This window comes from Saccostrea cucullata, unplaced genomic scaffold, assembly GCF_032062105.1.
Source record: "Saccostrea cucullata isolate Sc308-1 unplaced genomic scaffold, CSIRO_AGI_Scuc_v1 ctg20136, whole genome shotgun sequence".
NCBI classification, from domain to species: Eukaryota; Metazoa; Mollusca; class Bivalvia; order Ostreida; family Ostreidae; genus Saccostrea; species Saccostrea cuccullata.
The window spans coordinates 2,380-17,466 of NW_026920615.1; the positions used below are offsets into that span (position 1 = coordinate 2,380).

At 31.4% G+C, this 15,087-nt stretch overlaps 1 protein-coding gene across 1 annotated transcript; it reads right to left on the minus strand.

Moving 5' to 3' along the window:
- Positions 1-821: 821 nt before the first annotated feature.
- On the minus strand, positions 822-6,208 carry LOC134254228 (angiopoietin-1-like; the record flags this gene model as incomplete). The annotated part of the gene is made up of 3 exons (XM_062736781.1): positions 5,920-6,208; positions 5,212-5,348; positions 822-918 (listed from the first exon to the last, which is right to left on the minus strand). Coding segments are annotated over exons 1-3 (523 nt in total), but the record flags the coding sequence as incomplete, so codon positions are not given.
- Positions 6,209-15,087: the final 8,879 nt, after the last annotated feature.

The window sequence follows — 15,087 nt, forward strand, 5'->3', positions numbered from 1 at the left end:
ACGTCAGTCAGCATTTGACTAAAGGATAAACTGTATGGTATCGACCAAGGAACTTACAAAATTATTACTTTAAACGAGATTGCTTATATTCTTGATTCGTTAACTTCCTTGTCAAGGCAGGTCCTGCAAGAAAAAGTTGATATTTCCCTGTTTCATTGGAGACAGAAAATCTATCGTACATTTCATAAAGTTTTGTACCATTCTCGAGAGTGATGGACACATAAAGGGATGGGTTTTCTTTGGTTAATTGATGTATAACGTCATTTCCTGCATAAAGAAAAATTTTAAAATCAACAGGAAAATTATTTGCAACACAAAAATTAATTAATACGAAATATACTTTAATGAAGATCAAATTATTTTCTTAGTTGAAGACATTGATGCTAATTGTGGCTTCATGCCGACAAATGATTGTTATCTCTTTTTTTTTCATTATTTTCCAATTTTAAATAACAGTTAAACACTAAAAGTGAATATCTTCAAAACATATTATCCTGTCTTAAAATCAGATGTATCTTCGATACAGTTTCATTTTTTAATCATGCAAATACCCCTTGCGTTGACCTAATAAATGTAACCTATTAAACCAAAGCTTTATTTGGTCAATGCACAATAAAGCCTCGTGCATGTATTCCGATGTTCTAAAAGCATTGTGAAGTCATGTGTATTGCAAAGTTTACGCCATGGAGTCATAATTAAAACAAATATTGCTTATATTCCAAAACAGTAACCATGTATTTTATATCATCTGCCCTCAAAAACCATACTGTTCAATATTGAAGCGACTGAATGTTCCTTTAACAAAAAAAAAATATACTAACCAATCCAAACATCTTGTTCTGGAGAACCAAAACCATTTTTATATGCTGTCCAATCTCTGTCAAACCTCAGGGACCCATTGACACGTTTCTGGATTACCTTTAATAATTAGCATGTATACTGAGTAACCACACATAGTCATTGTATTGAACAATCTTACGACAATAAGTTTTGATATAAAATGAAAATTTATTATGTTTTATATTCTTTGGAACAACAAAACTACACATACGACTTGTTTAATTTACGCTAGTTGAAACAAATCGGGAGGCGGGTTTACTCGGCGGATGTAAAAGAACTACGCACCCTAACTCGAGATACGTGCCTACATTTGAGAGCCATTTAATTCAAGGTTGATGACAATTTCACTATAAAGTTTTTGTTTAATACCAAGAGCAGTTTGATTGTAATTCATTAATTATTTCAACACCAGTGCTAAATAGTGAAATATCCCAAATTCCAGCTCTTAATATAAGGGGGGGGGGTCCATTGAAATTGTATCATAAAGCATCATTATATTCTGAAAGAGACTTGAATATGAATTATTGTTTCTTAAAGTTTTTCTTATATTTTATGCATAAAAAGTAAGCATAATTATCTCATACGTGTGAGAGATACTGCCCATGAGATAAACGTATGCTTTATTCCTGGGTAAATGCTTTATTATAAGCAATTCCGATTTGGACACGATCCCCCGCTTTAAGATTTTAATTTATTGAAACTTTTATATGTGAAAATCATTATACTTATAAAATGAATGATAAAGAGTAATAATATCGTTAAAAGCAAGAAACAGACTTAAATATGTCAAAGAAATGTCTTATTTTATATAGGAAACGGTATTGGGCACTTGAAATCAAATGTTACACCATCCCTTTATTCGTTTTCGGAAAAAGTAAAGCGTAGCAGTTAAGTTGTAGTTATAAGACGCCTTAACATCTTCAACAATGCTTTCTTATATTATACTACGTATGCCTACCTAGTAATTTGGGTGTAACTTAGTAAAGATATGGAGATAACGAACAGTATTCAATCTCAAGGTCCATAAAACAATACAAAAGAAGAGCGGAGCAAACACGGACCTCCGAAACATCAGAGGTGGGATAAGGTGCCATCGAGGAATGTGCATCCCCTGCTGACCGGTCACACCCGCCATGTGCTCATTATCATGATTGTGAGATAACGGAAAAATTCGTAGTCAATTCAGTGTATAAATAATGGACTAGCAATTGGTATGAAATACGTGAGTCAGCATTTAACTCAATGATAAACTGTATTTGCTGACAAGGTCATTGTATCGACCAAAGAACTTACGAAATGACGACTATAAACGAGACTGTTGATATCCTTGTTTCATCAACTTGCTTGTCAATAATTAACCTCGTTTTAGAAATTGTTCATACGTAGAGCATGTTCTTGGGTATCGAAACAACTGAGATACACTCCGTATGCAGGTGATGAAGGTACATATTGCTGCATAAGTAAGGGAATGTCATGGATCAACAATGAACGTACAAGTAGCCTTGTCTAGCACCTTCTGTACTGCCACCGTACAAAAAGTTAGTTTTCTCGATCCATGGTCCTTACAACTTCAATTCAAAAGTTCGTTTGGTGTAAAGCTCCATCAATTTTTTCATAGGCCTAATGTTTTCAAAATCGCAGATAGGAAAAATTAAAAAAAAAAATGATCACGATCTACTTTCTTTCGAGGCATATTAACATCAGCGGTGCTACGTCGTCAAATTATACGTCATCAATTTGAATTATCAATCACTCACGTACTTTTGCAGCAGTAGTCTCAAAGTTTTGTTAAAACGAAAGTCGTATGAGATAAATAGAACATCAATAATTGAGTGACTTGATATTGGCTTCATCCAACTCGTTGAAATGGTGTATATTCGCTCGACAAGTCTCGCTAATATAAACATAATTACCAAATAATGTTGAATAGAGCCAACATCAAATCACACAATATAATTATCCTTCATCTATTAGTAAAATACAATGTTTTAATTGTTAAGCACTTGGAAATTGCTGAGAAAAAACATTTTGTTCTTTTTTTGTCTTTAGACATATGCCCCAGCCTCCCGTGAAACACAAAAAAAAAATTGGTAAGAATTTGTGAAATGGCAGTCCATATTACCAGTAAAAATTGCTTCATGGGAGGAAAATGTTTAAAAATACATTTTGTTTACCGTTGATTTCTAGTAAAAACGCGAACTTTACCAAGATTTTAGAGTTATCTCTCCCTTTTTCCCAACGAAGAAATGTTTTTTTTTGAAAATCCATATAAATATATATATTTATGTATATATATTAAAAATCATTCGAATTTCGTAACATTTTTTCTACGCCGGAGAAGAATACGATCGTCGCAATTATTGCATTTTTAAAGGTATGCCTATAATTTTGGCGTATATTAATTAAGTTGACACTTAAGCAATATTTTTTTTCAGTTTTGTGTGAATTATTTGTGGTTAAATCACACAGACTTGTCCTGTTGGCGTACACAGGATGAAAATCCACCACTCAGTCGACTGAATGGTAACTGAATGCCCACTGAATGGTCACTGAAAGGTCACTGAGAAGACCCTTTCCCGTGACCTTTCCGTGATCATTCAGTTACCATTCAGTCACTGAATAGTACATACATTTAAGTGACCTTTCAGTCATCATTCAGTTGCATCTTTTTTATTGAATAATCGGTATATTTTTTAACTTAAAAAATTTATTTCACTTTTTCCTGGTATAATAGCATTAAATTTTTCTAATTCCGAATAAAAAATGGAGAAAAAAATCAATGCAAGAAAAAAAAATATGCACAAGGCCAGAATCAAACCCGGGTCTCCCGCTTTCTTGTCCGTGACCTTATCAATTAAGTTCTACTACTTCTTGTTGAATACATTTGATTTAAAATCAAGAAATATGTAGAAATTGATGGAACAATTGCTTCACCTGTTATATCGAGGAGCTGCGATATGTATTAATCTTGTAAATCTTTTGTATATTCTATGTTAGTTGCATGGATTTTGGGGACAGAGTGATTAATTACACATCTCCTATCGGGATGATGACAATTATCAGCGACGGGCACCTGTTCCTGTGTCAAAGATTGGAGATCGTTGTAAATTCTCTATCTAGAAACTTGATTAGTAGAATAATTTTAAAATAGTATCATTTAAAAAGCTAAAAATTTACAATATTTAGTTTTTTTTTTTTTTACAAGAGGCATGTATAAATGATTTATTCCATTCATGTAAAAAGATTTTAAAATGATGTATTTCGAAAGTTTAAATAAATATACTGGGGTTTTGACAATTTAGAAACGAAATTTATAATATTTGGGTTCTTAAATAATTTCAATTCTGTCTCATCATTTAAAACTAAATATTTTCATGAAAAATACACGTATAAGCACTATAGAATATGATATACGGCATCTATTTAAATTTTGATTCGACTATCGGATCACATTTTTTTATCACATGAAGGATTTTTGTTTTCTAAATCTAATTAGAAAATTAGAAAATTAAAAAATCATTTTGAATTAGTATCATTTATTTCATAAAATTATAATAATCATTTAAACATATTTTTAAGGTACCCGAATTTAATCACGATAAGAAAGAAAGACACAACTTAGATTGAATAATAAATCATTATTCAAAATATTGCTTCATTGTTAAGGAAAACTATCTGATTATAAATTAATTAGCTAGCTAAATTGAGACTAAAATGTCACTGAAAGGTGACAGACAGGTAACTCAAAGACGACAGAAAGGTTATTGAAAGTTGATGGAAAGGTCACAGAGAGTTGACGGAAAGGTCACTGAAAGTTGGCTGAAATCTGTCCACTGAATTGTGACTGACAGATGCCTGAAATATGACTGAAAGGCAACTGAAAGGTCACTGAAATGTATGTGCCATTCAGTGGTTGAATGGTTACTGAAAATTCACTGAAAGCCGCCTTTCAGTTTTAACTGAAAGGTCATGTCTCTTCCTGTAGTATTTCTTGAGGAGCATTCCTTATATTTACATTATACATGTCTAAAAGCAAACAAATAAACTCAATGTTTGAGTGTCTTGCTGCCCTATATTGTGTAACATTTTTACTAACATCAATGGAGTCTCAATGTTACGTGAAGTTTTTGCGAAAGTTTCTTCGTGGGTAAAAGAGAATGAAAATAATATTTAAATCATTTTTTTACAGAAAAAACAGCTATTGTAAATTTATAGCTTGAACACGTTGCAAAAGTACATGATTACAAAAATTAGAGGCTATTTAAGCGATCAAAATTCTAAGCGGTTGCTTACAAAGTGCTTAAATAAGCGAAAATTAGAAACCGCTTAAATACTTATAGCCCACTTTAGAGTATTAAAATAATTATATACCGTCCATCCCCCGCCCACTGTCGTCATGTCGCAATATACAGGTACAGGAATCGTAGTGGTCCCATGGGGATAGATGTCATACACCCCAGAATTCATGTATCCATCTGCTTGAAGATCCTTACAATCGCTAGGTATAACTAGAGCACAGAACAAACTTACAATCCACAAAAAATAATTTAAGAATGAAGCGGTTTATAAAAAACGTAATATCGTATAACATAAGTTGAAATAAGCTTCATTCCTTAAAAAACAATTTCAGTGAAGACAACAAAACAGTTTTTCCTCCTGAAAAAGGCTTCAAATTAAGCATATTTCAAAAGAAACGTCAAGCGGAATAATACGTTTTTGACGTACCTCATTGTGACGTAGGCAATTTATGGTATACAAAATGGATAAAAACTTCTATCAAATCAAATGTCGTGTTACAACTAAGATTAAATTATTAAAAAAATAATGATGGAATCATACTATGAATATACAATAAATGAGAAAATACATAATAACAATACGAAGGACTAAGGTTTTCTGTTAATTAAAGCTAAGATGTGAACTTTTGTTAAGCATGTTTTTATTACCGAAATTGAAGTGATTAGAAATAATAAGACATGACAATTACTTAGATCTAGTAAATTATGAGGAGCAATAAAGTTCCATGATATTTATCTGATTCGCGGCAAATAAAACATAGGAAATAACAGATTTACATACAGTCATGTGAGTAGTATCTCCAGCCATCCTCAATAGACACTTCCGACGTAAAAATCTTCTTGTGGGTCCGACATTTCTTCATCTGAGGATTAAACCCATAGACACTACACTCTGTTTGACAGCGGGCTCCACACTCTATAACGGATGTAGAGTAGTATTCTTCTAAAAGTTCTTCATTTGATTTGTTATCATTCAGTTCACGTTTTGCGGTGTATTTCCTCGAAATAATGAGAGACTGGCACACCGCAAAAAAGATCAAAACTAAGATAATTGCACAAAGAGGACCCATACCGTAATGTGTACTTAAAGCTACTGACTGTATTGTGGAGTACCTTTAAAAATTTGTAATGTAGCATCCAAAACGCCAAATATAAATAACAAAATATACATTAGCTACTGAAAACGATTGGCTTACGGTTCCGTACTCCATATGTTTCGTATATTAAAATATTGATTTGTTGAATCTAGAATAAACTAGTGCTAATTGTAATGGGAACAGTTACAGATGTTCGCCAAAGGCTCCACAAGTCCCTTTTGTTGCCCTTGTGAAGACAAATAATGACTCGTAAAGAATATTGACCATGGGTCATTTTTTGACGTCGAAAAATGGCTCCCAGTATTATTCCACGGCGAAAATTGCCCCTAGTTTCAACACCCTAAAAATTTGCATAACCCAAGTGACCAAAAATGACCCCGTAGGGATCTTAAGGCCAAAATACGCACCTAGGCTAAATAACTAATAAACTGGTAATCTTGATCTAATTAATTGCTTCTTTAAGGCCTCTTTAAGGTCATTGCAATTGTTGATTTAGGTTAAATTTTTTACGGGGCAATAAAAATAAATGAAGGTACCTTAAAACCAAAACACTCACCTGGGCTAAATAGGGAATAAATTGGTGATCTCATTAAATAACACAATTTAACAAAATTCTCACCTGGGCTAAAAAGGGAATAAAATGGTGATCTCATTAAATTAAGCAAATTAACAAAATACTGACCTGGGCTAAAATGGGAATAAACTGGTGATCTCATTAAATTACACAATTTAACAAAAAACTGACCTGGGCTAAAAAGGGAATAAACTGGTGATCTCATTAAATTACAAAATTTTACAAAATACTGACCTGGGCTAAATAGGGAATAAATTGGTGATCTCATTAAATTACACAATTTAACAAAATACTCACCTGGGTTAAATAGGGAATAAATTGTTATCCTTGGTCTCATTAAATTACACAAGTATTGCTTCTTTAAAGCTTCTTTAAGGTCAATGCGATGATTCAGAATCTAAAAGAGTAAAAGATCTATCGAGCTCAAAGGGCTACCTGAACATTGCTTTTTTTCGATTATGGAGAGTCATCCTACTGACTGAAAAATGTAGTAATATTATATAACTAGTTTGTACCCCGGTGAAAGACAGGAGATTATGATTATGTAGGGTAATATGTCCGTCTGTCTGTTACGCTTTGAGTAACCCCTCTCTGATACAGAACTCCTCTCATACTGCTAAAAAACATTGAATGAGACTTTCGCATACAGAATTTTTGTCACATAGTTGCATCTTCTACTTTACATTTTGATCTGACACATACAATATGTATTAATGAATAAACTGTCACTTACTGAGCTCAGTGCTCACATAACCTCAGCGCCTATATGAGCATAACCAGTGCAATAGAAGGACAGTTTTTCAATTAAACTCCTATACTCTGCTTCAGGCATATTACTTGGCCAGTAGGCTGTGTGCGTTCAAGCGAGAATTGATTTCACTTCTCTGCTTGCATTGTATTAACTTAAGGATCACCATGCAGCAAATAAACAGGGCAGTTAGGGAATAATAAATAACAAAAAATTAGCAATATCACATATGGCTGATTTTTACCATTTATCTTTTCCTGATAAAATTCACCTGGCTTGGTATATGTTTCTTAAGCTTATATTACACTTTTAGCACCATGGTAACATATTCTTAAATTTGTTTTCATCTGTAAACCTTTACTGAATGTGATTTGTCTATATTAAATTTTGTTTTTCATTGAAATATTACTTATATTCTCCAAGTCTTTTTCATATTCCAGTTCTAAGGAGAAAAATAAATCTAAAATCCATTCACCTTTATAAACTTGTGACATGATATTAAATCTTTTTTAAAGAAAAAGAATGTTTGTATCATCTGTCCTTAACAGTGGATCAGTTTTTTTAACCAATGAAAAATTCATATTTAATTATTTTTTTTTTTAAGAATGTGTTAATTTCCAGCGCAATTTTCAAAAATACGACAAATGAATAATATATGAGACAGGTCAAAGAACTAATAAACTACTGTTTTTTTCTCCAATAATATTTACTTATTGTAGTTATCTTGCTACCCAGTCATGTGTCACTGTATGCATAATAAACTGACTTAGTTTAAAAAGTGATCCCAAATCTGATGATTTATTCAACACATATGGGAATTATCCCCTATATTGTAAAAACGTTATTGGTTGATTTGAAGAATACTGGATATATTTATAGACCAGTTTAAAGCTATGGTGATAATTCAAAAGACAAAAATGTCACCATCATTAAAACTATTTAGTTTGAAATGAAACAAACACCATTTATCAAGAACAGATGGCCAAGTTTCATTTGTTGCTACTTTGTTACTGCCTCTGCATTATTTATAATAAACCAACAAATGGTGTAAATTTATTAAACCATTAAAATAATTCGTTCACGTATTAAAGACTAATCCATTCTGAATAATTCTCGCCAGCATTGAGATTATTTTTTTCATCTCTAAACAAAAAGCAACATTTATAGCCATAAAACAATATTTATAATTCTTTCATACAATGACTCCTTTTTGGTAGTTTAAGAGTACTAAATATACAATATCTGACATTTTCCTTTTTTGAAAAGCATTGAAATATCCAGATAAAATCCAGATAAGTTAAAAGCACCATACACTTAAAACAACACAATGATTTTTTATTTGTTTTCTGCTTAGGAAAATATGTTAAAATTGCACATTTAGCACATCCATTTTGACATCCCTCTAATAGATAAACCAGACCCTTAATTTGTTTGAAAAATTTTCTTGATGAATTAAAATTAAAAAAAAAATTCAACAGAAATTAAACCGTTTTTTTTTTTGTATTTACTCAAATGTTTTAATTCGAGACTAAAAATATTTTGCACTTTCATGGGTGTAAAATACACACACCCCGAAAAGAATAAAGTATTTTGATCAAAGAAGTACAAAATGTGCTTGTTTATCGATGATTTTATTGATTGCATTTGACGAAATCTATTGTATTAATAAAAAATAAAGTACTCCTAAGATAACATTTTTTTTTCAGAAAAAGTTGTTTAAGTGTTATCAATTCTTTCTTCGTAAAAGCAAATTCAGCACAAGACAAACAAACAATAACATAATTCTGGGCCATTGCCATATTTTCAGACTTGTTGTGATTCCCTGAGCAAAATGAAGTATTTACCTAAAACTCATAGAAATATCCAATTAAAAAATATATTATGTGTTAGTTTTGTCTAGTTTCCTTGGAAAGTTCATGTGAAACAGGGTGTGTACATTTTATGATTTATTCACGAAATATTTCTCAACTAATAATATGTGCCTGGAGAATGTGTAGTTATGTATGGAGAGTATCAATTGATTCTATCTTCCAGTGGGATCGTTATAAAACAGTTTGTGAAGAAGACAAAGGAGAGCAATGTCTCACTTATTGCAATTATCTATCGCGACTTCAGATACGGAGAAATGACTTGATCCCATTCAAAAACAAACCAACCTTGTTGTTACATAAAAAAAGTCTTGAGGTAGGTGTGGACTTTCTCTCAAGTTCTCTCTTTAGAGTTTTCTCTCAAAGATGGATATGGAGATAACGAACAGTATTCAATCCCAAAGCCCATAAAACAATACAAAACAAGAGTAGAGCAAAGACGGAGCTCCGAAACATCAGAGGTGAGATCAGGTGCCATGCAGTTATGATTTTAATACGTAAAGGTAGGATTATTCTCACTTAAAATGTGTTTTGTGTATTTAAAAATTAATGAATTTTTCACTTTATCAAGAAAACGATATTTCCAAGTGATGGTATAAGTTAATCAGTTGGATTAGTTTTGACCGTTTTATACTAAAGTAGAGGTGAGCTCAAGGTCAGTACCTTTCCCTGGATATTAAGAATAAAAACATTAGCTGAAATCCCGCGCAAGCGCGGGGGAAATTCATTTTAATTAACTGCTAACAGCTAGAACTATTTTCCAAAATCTATCAGAGATTTATAACACAGAAATAGACCTACAGCAAGACGAAATAATTCAAAGCTCAACAATTAGTGTAGGAGGAGAAATAAATGATTGTAAGAAATACACTCCCTTATATTTTATTGTTTTTCTTTACTTCTACAGATATCATTTTCATTAAAGGCCTCTTCTTCTTACATGTTATAAAGCAACTTTATTCTGTTGAACATGCACGGATCTACAGGGTGTCCTCCGGGCAACCCCCCCCCCGGAATTTGCAGAATTATTTTATGTATATAATACACCAAGTAAAAGTGACCTTGGACACCCCTCCCCAAACAAAACCCTTCCTCGAAAACACGGATCTATGTGGTATTTGTGTGGAAAGTCATTAGAATCACTGAAAGTCATCCACCACACCTTACCCCACCACACGAAATAGGTTCCTTTTTTTGCTTCTCAAGAAATTTCTGGAATTGAATTTTTTGACTGGGGTGACCACCCCCCCCCCCCCCTTTGGAAAAAAAAATCTGGATCCGCGCTTGGTTGTACTATCTTATACATTATGTACTACAGGTGCTCATAGGCATTTTTTCTTTCTGTGTTAGAAACTTTATTCTTAATACAGTTTGAGCTAAATTATTGCTTTTCATACTTCAGATGATCTATTTAAATTTATGTCAAGGATAAGAGAATGAATGTACACAATTAACTATAAGTTTTCATATATTTGCCAGCATTTTGAAATATTGAAAAAAGTTCTGTTTTTATCCCATATGTACATACAGGCATAAAAGGTATAAATGATTTTAAAAAAAAATTACTGTATGTAGAATACTCATCAAAGAACAAACTACAATATTTAAAAATCAAAACTGTACCATTTTATATGTCTAAACAAATAAACATACAAATAATGCAGTTAACATCTAGAGAAAAGCTCATATTTTATTTCTGCAATATGTACTAATTAAGACCTTATTATCAAGTGAATAGAAAACATAAGCATAAAAAATGAGATCTCCTTTACATCAAATTATTAATATTTGTGACAAACCTAATTAAGAATATAGCATCATATGAGTTAAAAAAAAAGTAAACTACATTTTTTTTATTCCCCCGTCATTATTTAAACGATTCATTTCCATTTTATTATATTCATTAATCGTAATTTGACATCATGAAGATAAAAAAGAAATAAAAATAAATAGTTCAGTTTATGACATTCTTCTAGCTTTCACGATAATCCAAATTGTGAAATAAAATAAACCTTTGTTAAAATAAATAAGATGCTCTCAGTTGACCTATTAACAAAAACATAATATTTACAAAAATTGGTCCTTTAACAGACAATTTTGTTCATTCCCATTTCGAGAGATTTGATTTCATCATGTATATATAAATATCAGTTATAATTTTTTGAATCAGATGCCCCTTTAATGAGTATTTGACTGGACAAAGTTAAAAATTTACAAATTTATTCAGCGCAATTTAATGGGTTCATTCCAATATGGCTTTGATTCTACTTTTAATATTAATTGTTTCTCACGCTATACTGAAGAGATTCTCAATAAAATATTTATTCCCATTCGTCGGTGACTCAAACGTCAGAGGAATTATACATAACCTATGAAGCATTCCATCCCTCGGTAACTACATATTGATTTATCTTACAGATAAATCTATTATGCATAAATAAAAAGCTATTGGCTATCATAAATGTCTATCATAAATTTCTGACAGTTTTTTGTTTATTTTTCTAATGATTTTCAGAATTATTAAGATGCTACAGTAAATGTTCTACTGTTTACCAACTCAGAATGATATTTTGTATATTGTGTTCACATGTACTTAAATAATTCAAAGACTGTTAAAAGAACATCAATCAGACTACCTTTTAACTTAAGGAATTTGTAGAGAAATTTCCTTTCTTGGTATCTATATCTCTTAAAAAAATCAATTTATTTTAATGATGATACTTTTTATGTCAAAATCATTTTTTTCAAGTTATCTATTAATAATAAAGTAATGTTCGATGGCCCATACAAAGCATGAATCGTTTTAACGTCCAAATCTGGCCCCTCGATAATCTACAAAAACATATTTTTGCCTCATTCTTTACTTAATCTCCCTGATGAGATGAATTAAAACAATTAAAAGTATTCGTAAAATATGTTAATACTTAACAATCTTGCTTTCTGAGTCTTGTGAAATGGTATTTGTTGTAACGAATATTGATATGACTCCATTGATCCCAAACAAATTTCACAGATTACATCTTTAGAGAAAAAATAACAATTTCGGTAATAAGAAACGAATCTTACTCATACAAAGTACATCTAATCTATTAAATTTAAAAAACAACAACAACAAAAGCCTTAAGAAAAATAGATTCGAATAGATTCTTAAATAAATCTCATATTAATTGAAATCATAAATTAAGGAAAGGATTGCACGGGTCCGTGAAAAATTTCTGCCCAACGAATTTTTCTCAATTTTACATATAACGTTCCTAATGTCAATGATACCATTATATCAAAGTATCAAGCATGGTCATCAGCCTTATAAGGAAGTTATGGTTGCCATGGTAACCACCATTTTTTAATCTTTTGATATTTATGAGGTGAATGTTTTATAATACCATACACGCAACAAAATTGAAGCAAAATAAATATTTTCCTGCAGATATTTAATAATATGCTTATATTTATTGAAAATAAAAATTGTTTCGGAAACTATTGGTAAATGTAGCATTGCCATTGATTTTGGGGGAAGTATTAATTGTAAATTTGCAGTAATATTTTCAACTCAATAGCAGTTTTTAACGTCTAGACAAAAAATTACCCAATGAATTTTCCCAAAACTAATATATGCTGTACTAGTCATCATAAATGACTTATGGTTAAAATATGAAGTAAGGTAATCAGATTAATTTTGAAGCTACACACATTTCAGTACCCCCCCCCCCCCTCCTAGAATATTAAAAGATTTCACAGATTTTCATATAATGGTTTGTTGTTGGACCTTAAATATGCATAATCTGTTTAAAGACAATAAAGGCCATATGTATAGATAAATAAATACTTTTTCTCTGAAAATCTGGCAGCTGATGCTCATTTCATATGAGAAGCACAATGATTTACTTATCACCGACAGTGGTCACGAAAATAACTTTTTTTTTCAAACTCAGTTTTTCATCTCCAAAACATTTATTTTGTTACTATATCAGTATAAATAAATATTATAAACGAGTGCACAGTCCTCAAAGGCCTTATTCTTCATGCTTTAAACACTCAGCGATGTTTCTTCTTAGTGATCTGGAATCGGCGTTGGGGCGAGGGGGGGGGGGGGGGTCAGATATTTGAACACATTGAATGAAAAGAGGTTATTTTAAAAAACTTGTAACTGCATTATATATATTTTTTAAATAAATGTATTCATCCATAAATAATCTTATTGGCCAAATTATAGTAATTCTAAGTATTCACATTTACAAATAGTTTTCCTTCCGATTCTTTTCAAATAAGTACACTTCATGTTCTCCTGTACATGGATGAGCGCTATCTCCATTGTGACGTCATAATGACACAATTGACGTCAAAACTATAGATCTACTGTTTTGATTAAAAAATAATCATTGATTGAAATAACTTTCCGTCGCTTTATGATATATGCTGGAGTAAAACATCTATGTTCATGTCCATGTAATTAAAAATAAAACATTTTTCATATGTATTCCCATGAGCATGATGAGTTCACATGTTTCTTTTATTTATTTATGTACATATCTTCCCTGGTATTCTTTCAGAAGAAGTGTGTTGTGTTTCAGTACGACGCCTAAAACATTTTACAACAATCGTTTACGCTATACCTGGTATATGAGACGATGATTTATTGTTTACATGGGCGATGTAACTGCTGAAAATGCTAAAGATCTTGAAGGATAAAACAAAATCCTCTGCGATATTTTTTTTAAAGATATGTCTTCTAGGCATAAGTGGTCTTCGCTGTAACACGTTTATCAAAATCGCCTTCGTTCATCAATATTTATACATGTATTTAGTAAATCACGCCGTCTGAATCTCTTATTGGTACTTATCTATACATAGATGTAGATCCTATGATAAACAACAATCTTAAATAAAATTCTAATTTTAAAATGAAGAATATATAAACCTCAAGATATAAATCAAATTTATTTTTAATAAAATTTAGATTTCAATGTTCAGAGATATACAATAGAAAGACGTGTCAAATCGTAAAACATGCACGTAGATAAAAAGTATGATCGACGCTCACCAACAATCTCAGTGCATCGTAACAATCTTTAATATCTTATACTTTCTCTACTTTAGAAAAAGAAACCCCTTTTGTCATGAGCGCAAACATATGACGCTCCTTATTCCGGAAATAGTTACAGCAAACATTCTTTTTTTATTCACCAAATGACGTGATCACGTGACGCCGTGCAATCGCGTCCTTAAACAATCAAAACTCTTCTTCGTGAAGCATAATCATTCTTAACAATGCAGCTTCCTGAATCTTGTGTACCGGAGCTTGCTTTAAGGGGACGAAGGACATATGGTCACCTGACTCAGTTTAATTACGTCATAATCTCTGATAAAATATGTAAAAAAAAAAACCCAGATCGAATCCACAGTACTTGTATAATTTTTTAACTGTTTGTTTGAGTTCACCATCTTGTATAAAATATCTAAAAAGATGTAAACTTCCTTGCAAATATTTTCAAATTACGGAATAGATTGATCCATTCTTCTATTTCCCTACACTGCGCGTCCAACGAGTCACTGACGTCATAGTGGATCTTAGTACAGTAAGATTATACGCAAGATAAAAACACGGATAGTATAATATCATAAAAACGGATCATGATTAGTACATTGTGGGATAATTTATGAA